The following is a 15,497-nucleotide window of genomic DNA, read 5'->3' on the forward strand; positions in this document are numbered from 1 at the left end:
AGCAGGGTGTGGGACCACAGGGGTTGGATCATGGTAAGATTACTGCACCAAATCTACAGTCTATTTTCAAACTTTTTATTATGTAAAACAATACCTATCTATCTATCTATTTATTTGTGGTATGAGAGGTCGAACCCAATAGTTCTGTTTCAATTTCTTCTTAGGTCTGCAGAGTATGATTCATTTATGACCACAGACACTCACCTGTTGGGTATTCCTGAAGTCTTCCTACCTTGACCCATTGCTTCAGAAGTGTCTTGTTCTATAGTAAACAAACCATCTTTAGTTACAATTACTTTTGCTAAAATAATACATTAATTATTTAATATAATGTATTCTATGAATTTAGAAAAAGCAATCTCTCTGGCTAGGAACAGATGTTCCAAATTAAAAGAAACAAAAAAAAATCAATAGGATTTAGTGTTGTGGCATATACTTATTAATACTAGCTACTTGGGAGACTGAGGCAGGAGAATCATAAGTTCAAGGCCAGCCTCACTTGGTGAGACCCTATCTTAAAAAGGAAAATAAAAAAGGCTGGGGAGGTAACTCAATGGTAAACTACTTCTAGGTTTGATCACCAGTACTGCCCCTCAAAAAGCAAAAAGAAATCAACAGGCATTTCAGGATACCCAGTTTCAACAATACTACAAAATGTGGCATGCTGTGGGAAGATAAGAAAGATTGACCTGAGCACCAAACACCAACTGGGGAGAAGGCATAACAGGGCAAGGTACATTTAAAGAAAACATGGATAGTACTACTTTTGCAACTTGTTGGTAGCCTAAATATTATTTCAAAATAAAAATGTTAAAATGATTCATCTATCAGTTAATAAAACAAAAGAGAAAGAAAGAAAAAAGTGATCTCAGGTAAAGAGAACTTCCTCTGAGGTAAAGAGGAATCAGGCAGAGGCATCTGTGGGCCTTCTAAATATGAAGGGATATGGAATCCTTGATGGGGAAGAAAGAGATGTAAAGGAGTTACTGAGAAAATAAAAGGAATAGGGAGAGATAATCAGAGAAGATCACAACAAGAACTATCAACCTGGGCAAGTAGCAGCAGCAGCAGAAATGTGAATGCAAAGAATGCAAAATTATAAGGACTGAGAAAAGCCTGTAGGCAGAGGCCAGAAGAAGGGGAAGGCGGGGCAAGGATGTATAGTACGTACTCTGAAGGGCCAAGTCAGAGAAAGGACAGGAGAAGGATAGCACAGACAGGGGACCAGTCAGAGGCCTGTTCTTACTCATCTGGCTTGTAACCTTTTCTTGAGCTGAGTTCTCACAGAGGTTCCTCTGAGCCAGACTCAGATGTGGCCACTCTGCTGGAGCAAAGGCGTGGGCTGCTTCCTCCCCAGTCTTCACTGACATCTAAAAGGCAAAAGTGGCCTTTATAGTTTTCACCATGGTAAGGAGAAGGGATCCAGTTGTGAAAAGTGTTGAATATCATACTACAGAACAGTGGAATCAGTCATTCAGGGCATTCGGTAAATCTGTGAGAACTTTTTGGTTTTAACAGTGATACCTAACACTAGCTCATGACAATGTTATTTACAGGATATGCCCATCCTGAAATGCATGGTATAGTCCCACAGTACAACAAAATTCACATATCCTGTAGAACTTTTTGGTGTCCTGTTGAACCAAACCTACAATTGATATAAATTGGCTGCATTGAAGAGTAAGAATTCTGGAAAGTTTTTATGAGATGATTTTAAAAAAAACCAACAGTAATTTAAGAATATTTCAGAGAAGGAAGCTTACATGGAATAAAGATATTTTTATGTAAGTTGACGTAAGCTGGGCATGGTGGCACATGCCTGTAATCACAGCAACTGTGGAGACAAAGGCAGAAGGATCACAAGTTCCAGGTCAGCCTGTACAACTTACCAAGACCCTGTCTCAAAATAAAAAACAAAAAGGGATGAGAATGTTGCTCAATGGTTGAGTACTTCTAGGTTCAATAATCCCCAGTACTGCCAAAAAAAAAAAAAAAAAAAAAGTTGACTCAAATTGTTCTACTCACTGTTTTAACAGCATCTTCTATTATAGTTGACAGGCATTTCAATACAAAATGGCACTTAGGGAAAATGCAAATAAACTGATTACAAATATATAATGGAAAAGACTCTTTTAATTGATGTAGAACTTAATATAAATGCAGAGATCTCATTCAATTCCATTAATGAAGATTGTTTAAAAATATTTCAAAGCCAGAAACATAAGACAGCTGTTAGAAAAATTATACACTGTAATTATTTATTTTGGGGGTTATCTATGGTTTTCTTTATTTACCTGACACTGCTTCCAAAGGTCTACCATATGCTTTTTACTAACCTTTTGATTTTGTTTCATTTTCTACTCAACCCTTACTTTCCCTTTGCCTGAAAATGGGTATCATCTCTAGTCTTTCACAGACTGAATACCTGTTTTGACAAACAGGTGGGTTTCAAGACAGAGGTATATTTTCTCTATACCTCATCACTATTCCATCCCAAACTGCAAACAATTATTTTAATACTTAAAGACCTATCTCATGGGCGGGGTGTGGTGATACATACCTATAATCCAAGCTACTTGGGAGGCTGATGCAGGAGGATTACAAGTTTGAGACCAGTCTCAGCTAATTCAATGAGAGCCTACCTTGAAATAAAGAGTAAAAAGGACTGGGGCTATAGCTCAGTGGTAGAGTGTCCTGATTTCAATCTCCACTACCAAAAAAAAATTATAAAGTAAAAAATATAAAACCTACTTCATTTAAATAGCACATCTCTTCTTTGATCTCTTTATCAGTCTACTTTGCCTTGAAACTTATATTGGTTTCTTGGGCTTTTGTAACAAACTTAATAGCTTACAACAACAGAAATTATTTTTCTTACAGTTCTAGGAACTAGAAGTCTAAAATTAATCTGTCAAAACTAGGTGTGGCGGTGCTTGCCTGTAATCACGGAGATTTGGGAGGCTAACATAGAAGGATTTTAAATTCAAGGCAAGATTGGGTAGCTTAGTGATAGCTTGTCTCAAAATAAAAAATAGAAGGGGCTGGGATGTAGTTCAGTGGTAGAGTGAACCTGGGTTCAAATCCTAGGACTACCAAAAAAAAATCACTTTTTTTACATTATATTACATTTAAGGCCATACTTTTTTTTTTGTGGTGGTACTGGGGATTGAACCCAGGGTCAGTCTACCACTGAGTTATACCTCCAGCCCCCCTTTTTAATTTATTTTATTTTTTTAAAATTCTTTTTTAGTAGTGGATGGACTTTTATCTTGTTTGTTTATTTATATGTGGTGCTGAGGATCGAACCCAGTGCCTCACACATGCTAGGCAAGCACTCTACCACTAAGCCACAACCCCAGCCCCAAGCCCCTTTTATTAAGACAGGGTCTCAACAAGTTGTCCAGGTTGGTCTTGAACTTATATCCACCTCAGCATCCTGAGTTGGTGGGATTACAGGCATGTGCCACAATGCCCAGTCATAACTGGGTTGATATTTAAAATGTACATATGCTTTCTTAAAATTTTTATTATTTCATTATTTTATATATTTATTTTATTATCCACACATTTATTTTCAGGAAGACAAAACAAAGTACTTATTAAGAACAGTTCTTATTGAGAACAATAAGAACTCACAGAAAAGGACTGAGCGGAGAAAGGATTTCATGAAGATGGTGTCTTGAGAAAACTGATGTACCAGCAGTGTGTAAGAGGACTTAAACGGGAAACATGTAATTTTTTAAAGACTAAATAACTAGGAAAACAAATGAACCACTGAGACACTAAAAAGAAAAAAAGCAGTTCATTTTGTGAAGATGATGTGAAGTTTTATTTTGCATATACAAAATTTCTGTTATCATCACCAAATATTAATTGGATATGAGCTGAGCACTGGGACTACAAAGGAATGTGAAAAAGCGTCCTTGTTCTCATGCTGAGGAGAAAAGCAAGAGATTCCAAAGACAAGTTATCAGTTGATCAGCATTAAAAGAGCAGAGGGGCTTTCTGAAACCCCTCAAATCTTGAGATTTGGATGTACTTTCTCAACACAGTATAAAATGAGGTAGTAGAATGTAATCAACATGAACTTCTTAGATTATTGAGCACATGGCCTATGACATTCTGTGATAAAATGACCTCAAGAAAATATGCCATCTGAGGAGGAGTGTGGGCCAAGAGAAAGGTAAAGAACAGGTTGAGGAGAAAAGGAGGGTCACTACTGAGGTTCCAAAGCCCAGGCACCTTGCTCACCTGGAACCTGGGTGGGTTAAACTCAGGAGCTGTGGCCTTATTTCTGGAACTTTCTTCTTGGAAAAGGGCTGGTCCCTGGGGAGTAAACCCTGTAAAGAAAGGAGATAAAAGTCCTGAAATGCAATGGTCTGAAAGAGTGTCCTCTGTTTAGGATCTAGCCTCCAAACCTTCTATTTTTATTAAATATCCAAACTAAGATGTAAACCTTACTGTCTAGGGCAGGACATTGTAAACGAATTCTAAAATTCTAAAACGTCAGGATCTCCCACCCCCAAAGTGAATGAGATTTATGAATTCATAAGGTGGTTTACAGTAATGCATTTTCACAAATGAAAGTTAAAATCACATATGAAAATAGAGGGGAGAAAGAAGCTGGTGATGACTGCTCAGGTGGGAGGCACAATATCCATTACAACCTATTCTTGAAAACTTCTGATCTTTTTTTGGGGGGTGATGGTACAGATTTAGAAATGTAGAATACAGAGTTATCATAGAGAAGGTATACTGGTTAAAGATAAGAAGCCTTAAATTTTAGAAGTGGCTCTTCCTCTGTTGACCCTGGGCAAATCATACACACATATATATTTTTTGGTCCTGGGGACTGAACCCAGGAGCACTGTACCAATGAATTACATAATAGTCTTGTTGATTTTAAATTTTTTATTCTGAGACAGAGTCTTGCCAGGTTGCTTAGAGCCTTACTTACTTGCCCAGGTTGGCCTCAAATTTGAGATCCTCTTGTCTCAGCCTCCTGAGTTGCTGGAATTATAGATGAGTACCACTGTACCTGGCTAAATTAGCAAATTCTGAAAACCTAATATACAGCACAGTGATTACAGTTAACAATAATATATTGCATAGTGGAAATTTCCTGAGACTAGATTTTACATATTCTAACCACATTCACCAAAGGTTAAGAAGTTTGTGGTAATCAGTTAATAATATACATGAAAAACAAAAAACAAAAACTTGAGGGTACAGATAATCAAGTTTTTATTAAGGAGACCATGCACCTATCAGTGGCCTGCTTTCAGTCTTTACTAAACTCACCACTCACCACTCACTTCTTGGGGGAGCTGAGAAGGTTCACATGTCAGGGTGGTTACCCCAGGCAGGGGCTGACACTCCAAAGAGGCTTCTTGATACTGTGTCATAACTAGGTGCATGTCTTGTCCCTGAATGTAGAAAGAGGCCTGGAAACAAAAGATTCACCTTAAAAAAGTGTTTTGGTGGAAACTGAACAGCAGTTACAGACTTCTCCAAAAGAGCAGAGAATAAGCCCTGTTTAATCCCTTGAAGAAGCAACAAGTGTTAAATAAGAACTGCATGCTTAGAGTCAGGTTCTATTCAGTATCTAGGGTACAGAATAGAAGAAAGGCAGACAAGACAAGCAAAGGATTCCTGCCAAGAAAAACAAAACAAAAAAGACTTGTTAGGTGAATGTTTAATAAGAACTAGGATTATGTACATTGTCTCAAAATGTCTTCTACACATTATTTAGTAATTATGAAGGGTAAGATGGTAACTTTCTAGTAAAGAAATCTGTTAGGCACCACCATAACATCAGTATTGGGATAAACCATTACAGCCTCCTGAAATGGCAGACAAAGCATTATCCTGGGGGGAAGATATTCTAGCCTAAGTGCAATCTGGATCTAATCAGGAGAAAATGGAAGACAAACAGAAACTGAGGGAAATCTTCCCAAAAAACTGCCTTTACCTTTCAAGATTATCCATGTCATGACAAAGACTGAGCAGATTCATGAAGATAGAGAGACACAACACCTAAATGTAGTACGTGGGGGGTGGAGTTGCAGCTTGGTGATAAAGCACTTGCCTAGCACATGTGAGGCACTGGGTTCAATCCTTAGCACCATATAAAAATAAAAGTCATTGTGTCCATACACAACTAAAATATGTAAATATATTTTAATAAATAAATGTAATATTTGATGCTTGTTGGCTTATGGTCTGGATCAAAGGGTTCTTATGGCCATAAAGAACACTATTGGGATATTGTGGCAAAATGTGAACAAGTACTAGGGTTATATGATAGTATCATAACAATTTTATGTAATTTCCCTAACCTTTGTAATTGTATTCTGGTTGTACAAGACAATGAACATATATTGATGTGTTTAGAGGTACAGGGGTATAATGTTTGCAATTAACTCTCAAATGGTTCAGGGAAAAAAGTGTGTCTTTGTATGAATACACACATACAAAGAGAGTGTTCACTTGCACAAGAGTATGAGGTAGGATGTGGTACATCATGAAATAAGTATTAACAACTGGTGTACCTGGGTGAAGAGTATACAGGAGTTCTCTTTACTATTCTCCCAATCATTCTGTAGCTTTTAAATTATTTAAAAACAAAGTTAAAAAAATTAATAGATTCATATACATCACTTCTTTTCCCACATCACCACACACATTATCTTCTCACCTGCTGTCCTGTGTCTCCATGTCCAGAGGTTAGATTCTCTAGCATTGCCACTGCCTCCTCCCCACTCTGCAGAGGATACATCTGCATCCAGGCCTGCAGTTCCTTGGGAAGGATGGTCAAGAACTGCTCCAGTACCAGCACTTCCAAAATTTGCTCTTTGGTATGCATCTCTGGCCTCAACCATTGTTGGCAAAGTTCTCGAAGTTGGGTCAGAGCCTCCCGGGGCCCAGGAGCCTCCTGGTAACAGAACTGCCGGAATCTCAGGCGACAAAATTCCTGAGTGCAGGAGCTGCCCTCCTGTGTGTTGTACACTTGCTCCCAAGTGGGATCTTCCACCTTTACTTTCACAAGGCTGTCTTCATTTTCAGGAGCAGAACCCGGTAAAGCTTCGTACATGTTGGGATTTGTAGCTAGAGAAAGGCCTTTTTGGCTGAGGACTATGCTTCAAATATTGTTTCCCAAATATACATCTAAAGTATAAGAATTGATCAGAAACATACAAGTTACATGAGATTCAAAACCTTATGCAACGTACTTTGTTCCCATTGTAGGTCATTCTCAAAAGCTGAGCTTGCTTGCTTCTATTACAAGTGAAATGAATAAGAAGTATGTCTTGAACCCAGACGTAAGGGATGTAGAATATGAGGAAGAAGGGTTATGAATAATAAACCCTGGAGCAGCTTACATTTCAGCTGGGAAAAAGGGATAATTTTGTCCATGGAGGAGCCAGATGGCTAGCATTGTGGACATATAATGCAATGTCAAAGGTCATTTCCATGTATGTACTGAGTACTCCATTTTGTTCTTTTTCTTATTTTCTTCCTTTTGTGGTACTGGGGTTTGAACCCATAGGCCCTCCAACACTGAGCTCCATCCCCAGTTCTTTTAATTTTTTTATTGTGAGACAGGGTTTAAGTTGCCAAGGCTGACCTGGAACTTGTGATCCTCCTGAAGCAGCTAGGATTACAAGTGTGTATTACCTTGTCTGGCAGAATACGTCACTTAAAGTGCAGTAACAGAATGTTTCCAAAATCTCCTATCCCCAAATACCTTCTGTAATGAGATTTTTCCACTCTTCTCCTCATGAAGTGGAATCTTTTTCTTTGTCTTGAATCTGTGCTGATCTATGACTTGACTAATGGAATATGGCAGATAAGGCACTGTAAGAAGAAGTGCCTCTATAGCTCTTGGCATGCTACCATGATAATGCCATGCTGTAAGGGAGCTGAAAATAACCATTAAGAGGTTAAGATGGAAGAGAACCAAGGCTCCAAAGCTAAAGCCCAGGTAGCTTAGTTAGGCCTACTGCCCAGATAGTTCACCAGCTGAATGTAAGTACACGAGTAACTCCAAGTGAAATTAGCAGAAGTGGCAGTCTACCAACAGAATCCTGAGAAATTGTTTTTAGCCATTAAGTTTAGGGTTTTAGTTTATTTTTTGTACAATAGATAACAGTAGACACGCATTAAGTTCCTTTTTCCTGTCTCCTCGCTTTCTCCAGCCATGATCTCAATTTCGGTATATGTCTCTGTTCCAAGAACACTCAAATCTTTGTCTGGCTCCAACCTGCATTTCACACTGTAGACCCACATCTTGAAATGGCCAGCAGGATGCCTCCAGCTGTAGGCTTTTCCTGCACCATAATTTAAACATCCCAAACCAGAGACCCCTTCAAACCTGCACTCTGCATTTCTCCTTTCTATTGGTGTCACCATTTTACATGCATAAAAAAATCCCTTATAAATAATCCTTATAAATAATCTCTCTGAGTCCAGTTAATTCTTTATACAAAATGCCTCCTTCCTTTATCCTTTATTATCATTTTCATTCATTATTTCTATCATTTTGGAGTGGTATTCCTGCTTGACCTCCCATCTTTGGATTACTATTTCCTAAAGCACAATTCTAACAACATTCAACTCACCTCTTATGGTACTGTGGAACATTTATTTGGTATTTATTCCTATTTCCTGGCATACAACTTCTAAATATCCTTGGAATCTTCAAAGTAATAAGTTTCTTTTTGTACATTAATGACTGATGGCTGGAAGCCCCTAGGTGGCTTCAGAATGGAAGCTGGTCACCCAAAAGTACAAGGCAGAATTAAGAAGGTTGAGACTTTCAGTTCCTTCCCCAACATCAAGGGAGGGGAGAGGAGCTGAAAGCTAAGGTGATCACCAATGAATACTTATTTAATCAAATGTGCCCATGCAATGAAGCCTCTATAAAACCCCAAAAGGACAGAGTTCATGAAGCTTCCACATAACTGGACATGTGGAAGTTTTGGGAGGGTATGGAAGCTTCATGCTCCTTTTCCCACACTTAACCCTATGCAACTCTTCATCTGTATCCTTTGTAAAATCCTTTATAATATACCAATAAGCATGTACTTTCCTGAGTTCTGTGAACTCAAGAGAAGGGACTGTATGAACCCTGACTTCTAGATGATTTCAGAAGTCCAGTTAAAATAACCTGGGGACTACAATTCACACTGGGAGTAGGGGGCAGTATTGGTGGACTGAGTTCTCAACAGTTGAGATCTGACAGTGTCAGCAATGAATTGAATTAGAGGGGGGCACCTAGTTGATGTCCTACACAGAATTAATTGCTTGCTTGCTGACGGAGAGAAATTCCAACATCATTTGAATTCACAGAAGTTACTTGTATTGATTATTGGGGTGTGAAAGCAGGAAAAAAAAGTTTGTTGCTCTTACACATTTCCAAAAGGGGGAACAAGTTACAAATACCCCTCCTTGAACTAAATTTAAACTCCCAGGAACCTGAGCTTTATCAGGGTTTACTCATTTGCTTGTCACTCAATTTCCTGAACACCTCATTATTTCCCAGGCATAAAGCTCAGTCTGGAATTAAAGACAATCCCTATCTTCAAGAAAACTATGGTCTACCCAAATTCCTCATGTCACTGCAATGATATTTATTCAAAAATTTTCCACCTAGTTTGTACTTTACAGCAAGTACCATAATCTTTCTAAGGCAAATTACCAAGGCCTCGCGCAAATGCCACCTCTTATGTACATGCATAAAACTTTCTGTGTACATCCTTAAATCCCACATACAGAGGGGAAAACTGTTTTGTCCACTAAGAAACACAGGTGGCGATGGAGCCATGGAAACAACTGCACCCACCACCCTCTTTCTCCATCTTGTATTACAGATCACCCCATCATCAGCCCTGCACCTTGAGGACAGGGGTTTATCTTTGCATAGACCCTAGGAGCCCAGTACGTACCTGGTATTTGACAAATGTGGGTTCTTGATGAACGTACGTGGATGTTCCTGATGCCTGTAGCCAGGGCTCTCCGATGGACCCAAAATGCAGTCTATTAAGAGTGCATGCCAGCAACTAGCACAGCGCCTGGCACACAGTAGGCACTCAATAAGTGTCTCTAAAAGTTCAGGGAAAGTGCGCAACAAAGACTTGGCCGACCTCGCGAAGAGTTCCCACGAGAAAAAGAAGGCCCGGGCCTCTATAGTCGGGAAACGCTGGTTGGTTTCCACAGACCCCTGCCAGGGAGTCAAGTTGGGCGGGTAAATCTCTGCGGTGTTTCCTTTATCCGGGCCGGAGGCTGAGGGGCACTTCCTGCAGCCAGAGATGCCAGCCGGGTGATTTCCTCTCGCCGCTTTGAGCGGCTTCCGGCCGGCTCCGTGCCTCTCTAGGAGCGTCGCCTCGTCTCTCTGGTGCTCCTGGTTTCCAGCTACAGCCCTGCACAGGCTTCTTTCTTCGATCCCAGACTTGGGGCTCTTCCCGATGGTTCTCGCGTACAAATTTGCATTTATGCAAATCTTTTCAATTAAAAGCCAACGGACCGGCGCGGTAGCGCAAGCCTGTAATCCCAGGCTCGGGAGACTGAGGCAGGAGCATCGCGAGTTCAAAGCCAGCCTCAGCAATAAAGAGGCGCTAAGCAACTCGGTGAGATCTTGTCTCTAAATAAAATACAAAATAGGGCTGGGTAGGTGGCTCAGTGGTTGAGGGCCCCCGAGTTCAATACCCGGTACAAAAAAGCAACAAATAAGCAAAAACAAAAAACAAACCAACGGTAGCCGGGCGCTGTGGTAATCCCTGCGACTCGGAAGGCTAAGGCAAGAGGATTGCAAGTTCAAGGCCAGCCTCAGCGATTTGAGACCCTGTTGGCAAAAAGGACTAGGACTGTAACTCAGTGGTAAAGCTCCCCTGTGTTCTATCCCTGGCACCAAAGAGTGCGGGAGTTGGGATGGGAGGAATAACACAAACTCCCCTGACAATTGGATCTCAAGTTCAAAAATAACTTATAAAAGACTGCGGACGTACCTCAGCAGTAGAGCTTCCCTGGGTTTAGAGCTCCCCTGGGTTCAATCCTCAGTACAAAACCAAACAAAAACCCAATGGTATGGTAAGAGCAAAGTCCTAAATATATTCTTGTCGTTCTCACAGGCAAGGCTGGTGGGGAGATCAATAAATATTTTTTATTTTATTTTTTTCCCCTCCAATACTAGGGGTTAAACCAGGGGAGCTCTACCACTGAGCCACATCCCCAGCTCTTCATTTATTTATTTAGAGACAGGGTCTTGCTAAATTGCCCAGGCTGGCCTCAAATTAGTGATCCTCCTGCCACAGCCTCCCAAGTTGCTGGAATTATGCTCAGCAATAAACAATTATAATTTGGTAAATGGAACAAACTAAAACAGTTTTAAGTATACAGATTGCATGTGCACAATGAAAACTCAAGTTACATGAAGACTATAAAATGAAGTGTCTCAATACTCATGGTTAATGGTATCTGTCTTTATCAATTTTTTGGCATATCATCCTAGGACACTACTTACTATATAGTAGCACTCAACAAACATTTTGTTTATAGTAAATAAATGTGTATATATCTTTTAGAACACTTATGATAACATAATGTAATTTTGCACCTTAGCTTTTTTCAACTAAGATAGCTTGGTCATCTTATCTACTTTTTTTTTAATGGTTAAATTGTATTCTGTTGTATGGATGTATCATAACATCCCTGTTGATGTCTGTAGGTTAAATTTTTTCTTTATAAGCAATGCTATAAGGAATACCATTCAATAGCTTTACATTCTTTTATGAGTATATTTATTGGATAATGCTACACAGTGAAATGATCAAAGGGCATATACATTTACACTTTTTTGTAGTTCCCTATTTAATTTTTAAGGGATTTCAGATTAAAAGGAGACTAGCTGATTGCAATGGTCCATCCCTGTATTTCCAGCAAGGAGGCTGAGGCAGGAGGTAAGTTTGAGGCCTACTTGGGTAACTTAGTGAGACCCTGTCTCAAAATCAAAATTAAAAAGGGCTAGAAATATAGCTCAGTGAGAGACTCTTCACTTTTGCTTGCAAATATTCATGGGTGGCTAAAAGCAGGATTAAAGACTTGGCATCTCTGCTTCCATTCTGCATTCATCTGCTTTGCTCTCTAGGAACAAGGTCTTGTTCATCTTGTGATGAGTCAAAGTCCCCTTCCCTGCCATGGAACAGCAACTTTTGGTCTGGGACAAGGCCCAACCTGACCAATCCTGAGATAATGATGGACAGACCATACCTGATCAACACACTCTGCTTTTGTGACTGTGAACAACTTCCAGCTCTGCAAATCCCCCAATTCTTGCCTTCATTCCCCTTTCTATAAAACTTCAAATTCATCGTCAGCCCTTTGAATACAAGAATAAGCACATGAATTCCCTTGTCTTCCTAGTGTAACCACACTGTTTAGAGCTCCTTTCATGCTTTTCAACATTATCTTTCCTGTTCAATTTTTGGTGTATGTTGCCAGATCTGATTTATTGGATCCCAGAGTCATGCCTCTGACTAAGACTCCAGTACCAAATCAACATGTAAAAGGATGTTTAATCCAACAGTAAAAACATAAAACATCTTTTAAAAACAGGACCTTTAATTATCCATTAACCTACTAACAGCCATCTAACTTTTCTTCTAAGTTTTGGCAATTGTGAATATGCTGCCATAAACATCTGTGTGCAGGTTTTTGTGTGAACACAAGTTTTCCACTCCTCTGAGTAAACACCAAGGAGGATGATCATGTCACAGAAGAGATACATCTGAAGAAGTGTTTGAGGAGTTCCAGGAGAAAAAGGGGAACTTGACTCAGGAGCAGTGGGGTTCTTGGAATACATGATGAAAAAGAATTTCAGCATGTACTAGTGAGAAGCATAGATAGAGGCTTATTTAGGAAAGCAGATACATATTCAAGGGAGAATAGTGACAATCTCAAGAGATACCTTTGGTGCTAAGCAAGGAATATACACTCAAGGGAGAATGTGGGTCATATCAAGAGTGAGAGATGTTTTGGGAGTTCCAAGCTCGTCTTTTAAAGGAAACTTGGGGAGGCATGAGTATGAAATGGAATTTTCAGCCTCTGCTGCTTCAGTGTTGCAGGAGACCCCAGATACCTGTGACTTTTTTCTGGATTATTATCAGAAATGGAAGATGAGATTGAAAGGAGTATGATTTATTTAAATGAGAAGAAAGGAAGCAGAGCTCTTGCTGGGCAAGATGCCACCTGAGAGCAGGTTGCCAATTAAGTGTACTAGTTTGTAAGGGTAGAGGCATTGATCAATATCTATGCTAATCAGATTTTGGAAAAGTGCCAAGGCTATTGGTTCAGCCTGAAACATTCTGATTGGTTAGCTCTTGAGTTAAAAAGCTACAGGCTTAAAAAAAAAAAAAAAAAAAAAGCTACAGGCTTTTACTCAGTCTGTCCTCCTACCCCTAGGACAAAGCAGTTGGTTGGAATGTTTATACAGGTTAATTTCATGCAGTAGCCTCTTTTAGAGAAGCCTCTTTTGGGGGGCCCATTTTCATAAGCGTCTGCCTGTTTTACTATCTATCTTTTTCAGGAAGCTGTGTAGGAATATCAGTCTGGCGATCTCAAGATGGTTTCTGGTAATCTGCTCAATCATAGAATCCTCACATAACATGATCTTATCTGTTCAGTAGATAGCACTGTAAAGTTCCCCAAATTATGAATTCCTAATGATATCATATCATATTTTGCTTAATCTATTGGGGTGTTAATTAACAGTGTAGAGGTAGATTTACAGATTTCCCAGAAATTTGGGAGTAACAGACTTGGAAGAGACAGACCTGGAAAAATATGCAGAACATCTGAAGTAAAATTTTATTTCCTTCTTCTTCCTATAGGTCTCCTTTATACCTTCTATTCCTCCTATCCTACCTCAATCACACAATAAAACCACATTTACTTTTGTAAAAAACTACCAAACTGTCTTCCAAATTGGTTGTATAATTTTGCATTTCTACCAACAATGAATGAGAGTTGCTATTGCTCCACATCCACACCAGTATGTAGTATGGTCAATGTTCTGGATATTGTACATTTTAATATGGGCATAGCGATATTTTATTGCTTTAATTTTCATTTCCCTAAGTATATATGAAATGGATCACCTTTTCATATGCTTAGTTGCCATCTGTGTATCTTCTTTAGTAAGGTGTATGTTTAGGTCTCTGGCTTATTTTAAAAGTTTTTTCTATATTTTGCTTTTTTTTTTTTTTTTTTTTTTGGTGATACTGGGGTTGAACTCAGGGGTGCTCTACCACTAAGCTGCATCTCTAGTCCTTTTTATTTTGAGACAGGGTCTAGCCAAATAATCCAGGCTGGCTTTGAATTTGGGATCCTCCTGCCTCAGCTTCCCAAGTTCAGGATTTACAGGCATGCATCACCATACCCATCCTATATTTGGAACAATAGACCTTAAATAATAGTCCTTGTCTTTTACTGTGATACATTGGGACAATGAAGTATTATTTAGTGCTAAGAGAAATGAGCTATCAAGCCTTGAAAATACATGGAATAAACTTAAGTGCATATTACTAAGTGAAACAAAAGCCAAAAAAGACTACGCTGTAAGACTCCAAAGACATGACCTACTGAAAAAGGCAAAACTATGAAGACAGAAGAAAAATCAGTGTTTTCCAAGGGCTAGGGGGCAAGGAGGGATAAATAGGTGATTTATAGAGGATTTTTCAGGCAGTGAAACTGTAGCAAGGACTTACAGTTTACTTTTGCTAAAAGCATTGATTTTTCACTTGGGCCTGCAGATAGATGCTGATAAGTAACTAAAAATGAGTTAAGGATTTAGGATAAAGAGAGAGATATACTGAGTCTTAAAGGAAATGCCCATAGTCACTGAGACTATGACTTATTCTGTTAGCTCCATTTCAAAGACTGGAAAGTATAACCTCCATCCATCTTACTTGCCTGGCTCTTTTTCTTAGGTGGACAGGAAATTCCCAAGATGTGTAGATTCAAGTGGAAATAAAATGATAACTGATGCCATTCTGGGGATGTGGTAAGAGTCTTTGAACTCTAATATTGAGAAGGAGCTCAGTGGTCCTTTTTAAAACCTTTTCTTTCTCTTCTCACACTGTGTAGCTTGATCACATAGGTTTCTCAGCCTCTACGGGGTTTAAACTGGGATTTTGTTTCCTCTTTCTTATTTCCTTGACCAAAAGCCCTTTGTCTCTTAGAAAATGAGTGCTTGTTTATAAAAGGACCAAAGCTAGGAGATGCCCTTAAGCCCCTAGGCCCTGTTCCTGGATCAGAGGGAACATGAATCGCTAGTTGGGAAGACATAAATGAGGGTTTAGTCTCCCAGAATCTTGAACAGCCCCTTGTTTTACCATACGTGGGGTTCACCTATGACACTTTGTTGGAGGGACCTGACTTTGATGTGACAATCAAGGAAGCTACCTCCACTGACACCACATTCAGACCTGATACACTTAGTG

At 39.4% G+C, this 15,497-nt stretch overlaps 1 protein-coding gene across 2 annotated transcripts in view; it reads right to left on the reverse strand.

Annotated features, from left to right (window-relative positions):
• Positions 1-15,497, reverse strand: part of Pgbd1 (piggyBac transposable element derived 1) — a 39,244-nt gene that overhangs the window by 5,486 nt on the left and 18,261 nt on the right. For both annotated transcript variants that reach the window (XM_047558107.1, XM_047558106.1), the window contains exons 3-8: positions 9,948-10,642; positions 6,698-7,167; positions 5,309-5,444; positions 4,252-4,340; positions 1,247-1,370; positions 205-262 (exon numbers count right to left, since the gene is read on the reverse strand). In XM_047558107.1, coding sequence (XP_047414063.1) covers positions 205-262; positions 1,247-1,370; positions 4,252-4,340; positions 5,309-5,444; positions 6,698-7,093 — 803 coding nt within the window. In that variant the 5' untranslated portion in view covers positions 7,094-7,167; positions 9,948-10,642. The remainder of the gene's footprint in view (positions 1-204; positions 263-1,246; positions 1,371-4,251; positions 4,341-5,308; positions 5,445-6,697; positions 7,168-9,947; positions 10,643-15,497) is intronic.

The sequence above is a fragment of the Sciurus carolinensis genome, chromosome 7 (assembly GCF_902686445.1).
Source record: "Sciurus carolinensis chromosome 7, mSciCar1.2, whole genome shotgun sequence".
Lineage (NCBI taxonomy): Eukaryota > Metazoa > Chordata > Mammalia > Rodentia > Sciuridae > Sciurus > Sciurus carolinensis.